Below are 12,100 nucleotides of genomic sequence, written 5' to 3'. Positions count from 1 at the left end.
ACTTTTAAAGAATTCTTTGATATACATATCATTTTACCATTTATTAAAAATTGAAGCAAATTTATAAACTAATGAGATGAGTGTCCTTATTTGTTTTTACATAAAGAATTAAACCTTGGCTGAATATCTGACACTGCAGGGCATACCATCCTCAGTGTTCTTCAATTGATTTTTTTCTAATAGTCGTCAATGCTGAGAATGCTGCTTCATGTAAATACTCAGTATAAAAATGGCATACGTATGCTTAGGGCCACTTCAGAAATTTTTAGAAATTTTGTTCCAATCCAAATTCAGAATTCATTTACAATTTTTTTTTTCAGTCTTTTTGAAACAGGGTCTCCCTGTAGCCCCAGCTGCCCTGGAACTCACTATGTAGACTAGGCTGGCCTTGAACTCAAAAAGATCTGCCTGCCTCTGCCTCCCGAAGGTTGGGATACCAATTTTTTACAAAATTGAAGTCAGCAATTCAAACAACTTTTAAACATTCTAATATAATCAAAATATTAACTAATTTGATATTTACATGCTGAAGAATTACAACAGGAAAATATTGTCTTTGTTTTCTGTAATTAAAGCACTGTTTCTATAAAAGCAGAAAACTTTTGTATGTACAGTAAAAGCACTGCAGTTCCTAACATTTAATGTTATGTTAAATGTTAAATAAAACAGTCTCAAATGAAGGAGAGCAGTTTTCAAGAAGTGTTCACTGGTGTTTTATGGTATGATGACAATGGAGTTACCACTGCAGCATCAGCAAGCTGTCAGGGATACCTCAGATTCATTTCACATTTGATTTTGTTGGCCATTCAGAAACCTTTTACTGTTGCCAGATTTTTTCACAACCCCCATATTCAGTTACACAACCCCATGTGGGGTGGCAACCACAGTTTAGGAAGTTGGGGAATAAACAACAAATTCATTTCTCACTGTTCTAGAGACTAAGTTGCCCAAGATCAAGGTGCAGGCAGATTCAGGGTCTGGTGTGGGCCCCTTTCCTTGCAGAGCTCTTAATCACCACTTCATATGGCAGAAAATGCAAGGAGTCCCCCTGGGGCATTTTTACAGGAAAACAAATCAGTCATAAGGGATGGTACTCTCATTACCTAATCGCCTCCCAAGGCCCCCCCACCTCCTCATCTATCACCATGGGAGTGGGAACTTCATAAGTGTGGTGGATGGGAGTATCACAAATATTCAAACTACAGCAAAAAAGGATGACAGAAGTGCAGTAAACAGCAGGTAATCCACAGTAATATACATATGGAGTAACAGTAATGCTACAGCCTATGAGCTGGGATCAGACTACAAAGCGCCTCAAGTTCCATGGTGATGCGTTTGCATTTCGCTTGACTTAGCAAACAACAGAGTGGATGAGCACAAGTCCACTTCAGCAAGAACAAGCCAGAGGAATACAAGAACTGGTTTGGCAAGGCAGGGCCTGAAAGAACAGTCTGAATGCTAATATAATCCTGTAAAAGAGAGGTACAAAGGACCCAAACTAGGGTTGACACAATTGGAAATAAATAGTACCAAAGTCTTCACACATATCATGGATAAAAAAAAACTTTCTAACCATAAACTCACCATTATCCTAAGTATTCTTTGTATATTCTTTTCAAATAAAAACCAGAAAGGCAAGAATGCTTCTTGTGCTTTCTGATCATCTACCACGCACCTGGAGAACACAAATTAAGGTACTAGAACAAGAGCTAAATTGGCAAACCTTTTGAAACCATTATTACTCTGAAATGCCACACAATTTTATTTCAGCTCCTTTCTACCCCTTGATCTCAAGAGGCACCACACAAGGCAACATTTTAGAAAATACTTCTTCCAATGATCAAGGAATAATGTTATACTAGGGAATAAAAAGATGACCTTCTGGCTGGACTTGGTGGCACACGACTTTAATACCAGCACTCAGGTGGCAGAGGCAGGTGGATCTCTGTGAGTTTGAGGCCAGGCTGGTCTACAGAACCAGTTCCAGGCCAGCTGGGGCTACAGGGAGACCCTGTCTCAAAAATACCAAAAAAAAAAAAAAAAGAAAGAGCGTCTAATCAAACACAGCTATTTGAACATGGTCTCCTAAGAGGGCCCAGTGCCATAGCTTCCCTCCCCATGAGCCTCTGTAGCAGTAGCAGGAGCAATAAAAACTGGCTACATCAATCAATCAGAGAATAAATAAAGGAAAAATAGATTAAAAACTCATTGTATCCACTTCATTCTTACTCTTGAGGAGACAGAGGTCAAAATACCACAGTGCCAATTAAGGAAAGAACTGGGATTAGAAGCTGGTCTGACTCTAAGCTCTACCTTTAATATTTAACCCTTTGATAGTTACCTCCAACAAAGTACTGTTTCAAAGATAGTAAGAAATGTTAAAATAAGCAAAGCAGTTATAACAATCATTTGATACTTTAAGAGAATAGCCACTGAAAAATTATTTTCTAAAGACTATACCAAACTATGTCCTTAACTACTAATGGTATTGGAATTCTACAAGACTACAATAAACCAAAAAATTCTAACAACATCTCTTTGTGGAACAGGCCCTACAACCACTTCCCTACTGAGACTTCTGAAACTGTTTGCAGACATGTGTTGACTGATCTTATTTCTAAAGATGACACACATAAAGACGCTCCAAATTAACTAAACGCACCAAGTAGGGCATTTAGTCCTAAACCATTCAGCTTCCTACCCTAAAGTAGTAGCTTATGAATGGATGAATAGTTCACCAGATAGATACAAGGAAATAGTAACAACCCCTTGGAGACGGAAACATTATGGTCAGACCACAAGTACAACTTTGAAATCCTGTGCAGGACTCTTGATTCCAAGCTTCCAAGTCATTAATCATTTTGATAGCTACCAAGCATGCTCTAACAGATATGTGTAGTCTATTTCAAGTAGTGACAAAAATAGGTAAGAAATGGAGAAAGAAAAGCAAGGTGATGTATAATATTAATTTTTAAAAGCACTATAGGAGACCCAGAACCAATGTAAGGACACCAATCTCACCTTTTAGTATGTTCTCTAATATTAACATTGAGGATCTTTTCCATTTTTCCCTTCTACATGCTCATTGTTTTAAAATAATAGAAGATGAAATCTTTTCAATGTGCTTAACATGAGATTACCAGTATTAAACCACAACAGTTGACAAAGCTAAAAGCAACAAAATCTGACATTATGTAATATAGTACCCTTATTGGAAATAAATGCATAATTTCTACTAAATTCTTTATAACACTAAAATTCAGAATAATTGTTTTAGTAATAGTAATAGTAGTAGTAATAGTAGCTTGTCCTTGAATAAAACTACCCACCTCTGGAGAAAATGCATCAGTAGGCAGTGAAAATTACATCATAGTAGCTACCTCTACAATAGTAACATAAACAATCCCAAAAGGAAGCATGTGTTAATATTTTATGCAGTGGCCTTTGCTGGTAATCACTTTCATTTTTACTGTGAAAGCATATGCTACTATAGAAGTCAAAATTCTATACAGCTGACTGATACTTACTTGAACATTATAAATGGCTATTTAATTGTCTGATTAAAACACTTTAGACTTTATGCAAACATAAACATGATAAGCAATCTATTCAGGATAAATGTGACACCTAATCTGAAAGCAAGTTACTAGAATTTCAGAATCAGATTTCACTAAAAGCTTAAAAATAAATCTGAATCTCAAGTTTACCCATATATATTGAGAAATCTGGCATGCAATGCACTGTTCAATCTTCACAACATATATTTAATTTGTATTTCAGAAGAGGAAACAATGTTTCCTAAGAGTTTAACACAACATAGAGAAAAGTAATTGTTGGATATGCACTAGAGGACAGGGACCAGAGGTGCGGCAGAACCGGCCTCCCACTCTGCCTTCAAAAGTTCTTCACCCAGAATCCATGGCAGACTGTACAGCAATTTCACAGGTGCATGTAATAATGCTTTCCTTTGTTAAAAACTGTCTTTGTAGAATAATGAAAAACATGTCAATAGGGTAACATGACTACCAGGGGACATCCAGACTATTCTTTAATGGATTAGGTTAAATGACACTTTGAATTAACCTGCTTGTCTTCACAGAAATTAAAATTTCAGGGTCCCCTAGCATAAGTTAAAAAAAAAAAAAGAGAGAGAAAGAGAAAAGAAAACCTTTCATGGTCGAATGAGGAAGCCTCCATTGGTAGATTTCAATTTGCAAATTGGGTTTTTTTATTTCTATTGAAAAACAACATGTGGGACTGGAGAGAGAGGGCAGCAGTTAAGAGCACTGGCTGCTCTTGCAGAGGACCCAAGTTCAATTTCCAGCACCCACAACTCCAGTTCCAGGGGAATCCGACACCCTCTTCTGACCTCCATGGGTTCTGCATGACATGGGTGCACTTACACACATACAGGCAATACACTCATACACATAAAATAAAAATATTAAAAAATAAAATATTTTTTTAAAATGTGTTTGGGCTGGAGAGATGGCTCAGGGTTAAGAGCACTGGCTGCTCTTGCAGAGGACCCAGGTTTGATTCCCAGCATCCACATGGCAGCTAACAACCATCCTAGCTTCAGTTCCAGGGGATCCAACACCCTCTTCTGACCTTCGTGGGAATTGCACAACATGGGTGCACTTACCTACATGCAAGCAATACACTCATACACATAAAAATAAATATGGTTTTAAGAAGAAAATAAGGGCCTGTAAGATTGCTCAGTGGGTAAAAGATACTTGCCCTCAGTATCTGAGTTCAATTCCTGGATCCCCTAGCAGAAGAGAACTTATTTCCAAAAGTTGTCCTCTCTCTTCCACATGCATGCCAAGGCACATGCCCACATTATCACATGTACAATAATAAATTTTTTAAGTCAAACATCATTTCTGTTAAGTATCTGAATGTCCATGGTACAGCATAGACATCTGTAAATACAATTAAGAGAGTCTTTCTATTCCCCAAAAAGTTATTATCTACTAGAGGAGGTGAGAGAGGAACAATAATTAACTACCTTAATGTTTCTAAATGCTGACATAATTATACCTCAAGATAAAAGACTGAATGAAAAACAATAGAGAAAAGCAAATAGCTACCAAGTGTCCATAGGAAGTGATCCTAACCAGTACCTAGGGATAGAACCACAAGGCAAACACAGAGTTAGTCAGAGAGTAACAAGAAGTAGGGCACACTGAGGCTGGAGCAGAGTCTTCACCTAGCAAACACTCAGAGGTAAGATTTAAGCCAGAGTAGGGGGCATGGTAACTGAATGCCAGGCCAGGAATGTGACTCAGTAAGACTGCTTCTCAGAAGCACGACTCTTCACCCACTCCAAGTTTGGATTTTCCAGGCATCAGATCCCCACCTCACTGGCTCCTTCAATCTGCTCTGCCTATTCTAAATCAGTGGTTCTAAAGGTGTGGCTCCAGATCCACCAGCAATACTACCACTGTGTTGACCAGACTTACACACTCAAACTTTGGGATTCTGGACTTCACGAAATCCTCCAAATGATTCTAATGAACTGAAATGTTTTGAGACCAGGGGCCAGCAAGATAGTTCGGCAGGTAAAGGTACTCACTGCCAAGCCTGATGACCTGAGTTCAATCTCTGGAAAACCTACATGGTAGAAGGAGAGAACCAACTTCTACAAGTTGTCCTTCCACATGCCTATCGTGGCATGTGAACACACACACACACACACACACACACACACACACACACACACACACAAAATGTAAAAAAAAAAAATTTTTTTTCAAAGAAATGTCTTGTTTTGAGACCAATGGTCTGCAGGAGTCCTTCCATGATCTCTCCTCATTCTACCTCTCCCCACTCTATCCTGTCCTCAGGCTTCATGTAACTGCAGGTATCTATACCTAAGCCCAGGTTCTATTACTGAGCTTTAGACCAAATTCCTTGCCATTTCCTCACAGACACCTCAACTAAACAAGTCTAAACTACTGAACAACCTCCCAACAACCCACCCCCAATTCTGTTCAGTACTTATGTCGGCAACTGGTACCTCTATTCGAGAGTGCACAAGCAAGTCATTCTTGATACTTCCTTCAACCCACCTTCCGTATAATCTACAGCATTTACATTCAAACACCGTTACCATTGTATTCCCACTGTAACTACTGCACATTTGTACACTTCTCAGCCACTTTCTACCAATCCATATAATCATTTGGAAATATGCATCAGAGTAACTGCCCCAATTTAAATCTCTCCATATCACCCTATTACATTTCAAATAAAACCTAAACTCAGCATCACACCAAGTCCTGAACCCTGGTCACCGCTTCAGCGTGGTCCATCAAACAGAGTCCACAGCGCTGAGCTTATTTCAGCTGCTGACACTCTTCTTCACTTAGGGACTGCTTTCTTCATGACCTACTCCAAACAGCCCTTCCCTTCACATCTCACCTTTTATCTAACTTTTCTTATCTTTTGGATTACTGCTAAAGTGTTGAAAAGGCTTTTCTTAATTCCCTAATCTAAACTGAATTATTATCTATTCTCTCATAAAACCCTGAACTTTCTTTTCATTTTTAATTACATTACCTTAGTGATCTTTGTTTGCTTGCTTAATATTGTCTTCGATATTAGACTACAAGTTCTATTAGGCTAGAAAACTGGCTTCATTATACAAGCAGCATTATATACCATTTATTAAAGAGATATGGAATAGTAACAACTGTTGTTTTTGTTAAATCCTCCCCTTTGTCCTTTCTGTCCTGTCTTGGGAACATTAACTTAGAAGTTACTGGGCAGCCATAGATGATTTCTGCAAATGAGGTATCATACTTAAACTCATCATTTCCCTATTGATTTCTACTGCAAAATCAGGCGTACATATTTTACTACCTTCCTATAAAATTAACAGGGAGAAGTAGTTAGTATTCAGCCTCTGCTCACCCACACCAAGCAGCTAATACTAAGAAAACTGCTGAGCTACTTTTCTAGGATTCTAAATTCCTGCCTCCAATTACTGGGAGCCAGTAACCCCCATAACCACATTAGGGAGCCTTCCCCACCTCACCATCTTCTCAGTACTGTTCTAGGCAGCCTCTGTAACCTCATGATCTCAACACATTCCCACTGTTCTCCTGTCTTGATATTCCCTAAAGTCCATTCTACACACTGAATATTTGATAGAAAAAAAAATATCCCCATCAAGAACTAAGTCCTTGAGCAGAGTGTGGTACCTCATACTTGTCATCCTAGCCTCTGGAAGGTGCAGGCAGGAGTCCAAGGCCAGCCTCAGCTACACACAAAATTTGAAGCCAGCCAGAACTACATGGGACCCTGTCTCAAAAAACCAAAACTGAATACACAAACCTTCTTCCCATCATTAACCAATATTAAATTCTTCACAATAGCGTTCAGGCCTTCTTTCAGAAGTGCAGATGAACAACAAATCATTCCTACCTTTTAATAAAAACTTGAAGGTTCCACTGAATTATCTGTGCCTGACAATCTGACACCAATTCAAGCTAAAACAGGCACATGACTTTTTCTCATTTCTAAAGCCCAAGGTGGGATCCGTTTAGCACTCACTCCTGAAACTGAACCCTTTGTGAGAAAACACATGAAAATGCCTCACTATGGTATCAGTGCTCTAACTCTGAACAGAAACTGAAAAAGGGGAAAGTTACCAACATTTTCAAACATATAGGATATGTGCTTGACTACAAAGACAAGTATAGCAAATACTTGTTCCACAGAGGAAACTACTCCAACAGTTTAGGTAATACAAAGCAAGTATATTCCTGAAAATGACTGATTATAAATAAACTATATAAATGATACATAAATATGCATGTATAACAATAGTTATAATAACAGTTGATCATCGTTTGGACTCCACCAGCTGTCTATTCATCTATTTGCTAAACTTTACTTCAATTCCCAAATCATTTTTCATGGTACTTAGATGATCATTTACAGGCACACAATGTTGAAAACTGGATGTCTTGATTTGCATGTTCTTATTTCAGCCCCCACACTGTCCATGAGTCCTTTTTCTCATTTGCTTTTCATTGCTGATTTCCGTGTTTTAAAGGGGCCCCCAGGCACAATGCTCAAGGGCTATCTAGAGTTCACAGGTGCAAGACAGGCTATGATGCTCCTTAACAGAAAAAAACACATTAGATAATCTTCATTTAGGCATGAGTTACAGCAATACTGCCATGACTTCAGTGTTAATGAATCACTAGTATATATTAAATAAGGTTTCTTTAAAAACAAGTACACTTAAGATAAAGTGCATATAAATCAGCTGACAAAAAACATTGTGAACCAAGGCTTTGAGGTATCCAACCCTGTTATTTCCCTAGAAGCAATGATTCAGTATTTGCTAAGTCAGTGTTCACAGTGGCTTCTGGAACATAACTAATTACATAAAGACAGAGACTGATGTATTGAAAAGACCAGAGGCCACTCTGAATAAGCCTCCTATGTTTGCAGTAGCACGACAATAACATCTCAGAGCATGGCACCCACCAGGCCCTGCCCTGTTCACTGACCTTCCCAACATGGACAATCTACCAAGTGTGTTTCTTGGTTGGTCTTAGCTTCTGATATTTTTTCTATTCAGCAGTATGTTTCTTCCCTATTGAAGAACTATAAACCCTCATGACTTTTCACAAACACCTTAAATGGCAGATTAATCTGTCACTTTATTGATTAATCATACTTAAATATGAACCAGACTTGTGCTTAAATATCTTGCCTAACTTGCTGAATCACCTGCTTGGAAGGGAGAGGGGACATTAAGCATCTAAAGTAAGAATAAATCCATCAGGATCAAAAAGTAAGCTAAATATAGGTAATTTTGACTGTGTGTGCTTGAAAGGGTAGACATGCACCGGGGGAGAAAACCTGGCTAGGCCCTGCTGCTACAGAAGATGGTCCCAGGAGCCAGGGTGTAAGAACAGGAAATTCCATCTTCCATATGGTTTTCTTCCATCTTTGCTTCCTCCTACCATTCGATCATTCATTAAAACAAAAAAATAAATAGAATTTTCCTTTTTAATGAAGCATTGAGGGATGGCTCAATAGGAAAAGTGCCTGCTCTGCCAGCATGAGAACCTGAATTTGGATCCCTAGCCTCTACATTAAAGATGGGAGCTGCTGCGGGGGGGGGGGGGGGGGGGCACGACAAGCAGATCTCTGGGACTCACTGGACGGCCATCCTAGTGGAATGGATGATGAACTGTGGGTTCAATGATGGACCCTGTGTCAAACTAAAGTGAAAGCTGAGCATTGATAGCACAGGCCTTTAATCCCAGCACTCAGGAAGCAGAGGCAGGCACATCTCTAGATCAAGGCTGGTCTCCATAGTGAGCTCCTGGCCCGCTGGGGCTTTATGAAGACCTGTTTCCAAAAGATCAAAAAATAATTATTTTTTAAAAATTAAAGTAGAAAGAAATTAAGGAAGACAGTATCAACCTCTGGCTTACACACACACACACACACACACACACACACACACACACACACAGATATACACCTGCTCTCAGGCATTCACAGGTACACACACATAAGCATGCACCCACAAAAAAACACCATACATGAGACTGTAGAAATGGCTCAGTGTCTAAGAACACTGCCTACTCTTACAGAAGACCCAGGTTTGGCTCTCAGTACTCACATGGCAGCTAACAAGTGCCTGTAACTCCAGTTTCAGAGACTCTGACGCCTTCTTCTGGCCTCTGCAGGCACTGCACACACATGGTACACTTACATACTTGCAGGCAAAATATTCAAAAATAACAAATCAAAAAAATAAAAACAAAAAAACCCACACATGAACAGAAAAAACTTAAAGCAAAAGTCAGTGGAACCCAGGCTTTTGACAGCTTCTGAAGGCCTGTGTGCAATCCCAGCACTCTGAAGGCAAGAGCAAGTGGATCAAAAATTTGAGGCTTGCCTTGACAACATAGTTGGACCCTCTCTCAAAAAAAAAAAAAAAAAAAAAAAAAGAGAGACTGGTGATATCACTACCATTCAGAGGGTATAGCACTTGTCTAGCATACATACAGGAGACCCTGCTTTCAACCTCCAGAGTCTATGTCTCCCCCACCCACCTCAGACACACACAAAGGAGCACTCTAACAGCAGCATCTGTGCTTTGTGATTGAAAGTGGGGTAAGAAACACTTAAGGGATGTGATAAAACTTACAAAATCTATTTGTGAAACGTCAGTATTTTCTTAGTTCTAAATAAAAGACCTAGCAGGGAATGATGGCACAAGCCTTTAATCCCAGCAGAGGCAGGCAGATCTCTGTGAGTTCAAGCCCAGACTGGTCTACATAGTGAGTTCCAGGCCAGCTGGGGCTACAGGGAGACCCTGTCTGAAAAAAGATATAATAAACAAACAAATAAATAAATAAGTAAATAAACAAGTAAGTGGCCTATCTGGAATTCAGTGAGGCAGAATAACTATTCAAGCTACATTTCAATAAATTACTAAGACAACTAGAAATATGATGAGTCAAGTCACCAGTGCTTAAAAACCTACACCCTACACCCAACTAAACCTGAACCCCGAAATCCATGTAGAAGCAAGTGCTAGAAAACTGCGCGGTGTAGTCAATCTATCAAAACGACTCACCATATTCTGAAAAGCTATAGACCCTCTTCCTTCTACCTCACCAAGATTCAGATAGGGTCATTATTCTAAGCTTACAAAACAATGCCACCCACCCCTGATAATCTTTTTCTTTATCTTATAGACAGAACTCCTGGATATTTTGTCTTGCATTAGTTTCCTGTTGTTCATGAAATTTCAAAAACACAAGTGGAATCTCTCTTATTTTTAAACCATGTCAGTATCTAAGTAGCAAATCAGAAAATCGAAAGTACTCTTAGATTTCTTTTCTCTTAACTTTAGAACTTAAAAGAGCCATTCATTATCAACAGAAGTATTTCTTATAAATTTTTTGAAGTATTTTTAATATTTCACATTCAAAAATTCAAAGGTCCAGGCATACAATAAGAAATTAAAAAGAATTTTATACAAGCCAGTTATACCAGAAACACAAAATTAAAGTTTTTTTTAACATGGAGTAAACTTTTTTTTGTAACCAGACTCTACCTGCTGTCCCAGCCTGTTTCAGACACTGAAAGATTCCCCCCAAATCCCTCCAAGTCAAAGTTAGCCTGCCTGGCTTCACTTTTTAAAGTCCTAACAAAAAGACAAACTGGGAAGGAAAGAACTGTACCTTGTCCCATTGAGAAGGTTCTAAAACAAAGATAAGTACTCTTCAAGTTTCCTTGCCCCCACCCCACACCCCACCCCACACCCCGCCTGCTACCCAGCAACTGCGTAACTGAACTTGGAGACACTACCAACACACACGCAGATAGCTGTACACAGAGAAGTTGGGGAAGTGCTGTTTTATTTGCTGATTTTTGTTTTTCAGCAGAAACAACCCCGGGCTCCGCGGCAGCAGCTGTAGGGTCCAGGGCCCGCATAGTGTACCCCGGCAGACACCCGCCCGAGCCCTAGCTTGCCAAGCAGAGGCGCGGGACTGCTCCATCCGAGGTCCAATGAGTCACCGGTCCAATCACGACCCCACATCCCTCGCTGGGACGTCAGGAAGAAGAGAAAGCGATTTCAAACTCGGATCCCGACTACTGTGAGCCGTCACGGGGCTGCCAGCCTGCCCTTCTCCAGCGGCCGCGCCAGCCCCGCAACGCGGCAGAGCCGGCGGACCCCACCGAGGGCGCGGAGCCCGCCGGTCGCCACACCCCGGCCTCCCTCACCTGCCGCCCCCGGCACCCGTACCTTCAGCCAGCGACTCCTCCAGGGTCACCTGGTAGCGGCCGACGGCGAACACTCGGACCCCCAGGGACGAACCTCCGAAGCTGCCGCCTAGCCCCGCGCCCACGGCCCCGCCAGCCACCGCCCCGCCGCCGCTGCCCTCCGACTTGGGCATCCGAGAGAACTTCTTCATGGTCCCGCCGGCGCGCTGGAGGGCACTGGGAGGGCACCCCGGGTGCGCGAGAGGGCAAGTCCTCGGGCCCGGGCCGGCGGGACCCGGCCGTCCGTACGTCCACGAGGGGTCGCCGCCCTTTGCCCGCGGGAGCG

At 40.8% G+C, this 12,100-nt stretch overlaps 1 protein-coding gene across 1 annotated transcript in view; it reads right to left on the bottom strand.

Annotated features, from left to right (window-relative positions):
* Bmp2k (BMP2 inducible kinase) overlaps nt 1–12,094 on the bottom strand; it is a 133,142-nt gene extending 121,048 nt beyond the window's left edge. The window contains exon 1 of the mRNA XM_008843694.3: nt 11,798–12,094. Coding sequence (XP_008841916.1) covers nt 11,798–11,966 — 169 coding nt within the window. The 5' untranslated portion in view covers nt 11,967–12,094. The remainder of the gene's footprint in view (nt 1–11,797) is intronic.
* Nucleotides 12,095–12,100: the final 6 nt, after the last annotated feature.

Source organism: Nannospalax galili, unplaced genomic scaffold (assembly GCF_000622305.1).
Source record: "Nannospalax galili isolate Female #2095 unplaced genomic scaffold, S.galili_v1.0 scaffold440, whole genome shotgun sequence".
NCBI lineage: Eukaryota > Metazoa > Chordata > Mammalia > Rodentia > Spalacidae > Nannospalax > Nannospalax galili.
This window is presented reverse-complemented; position numbering and strand designations above follow the sequence as displayed.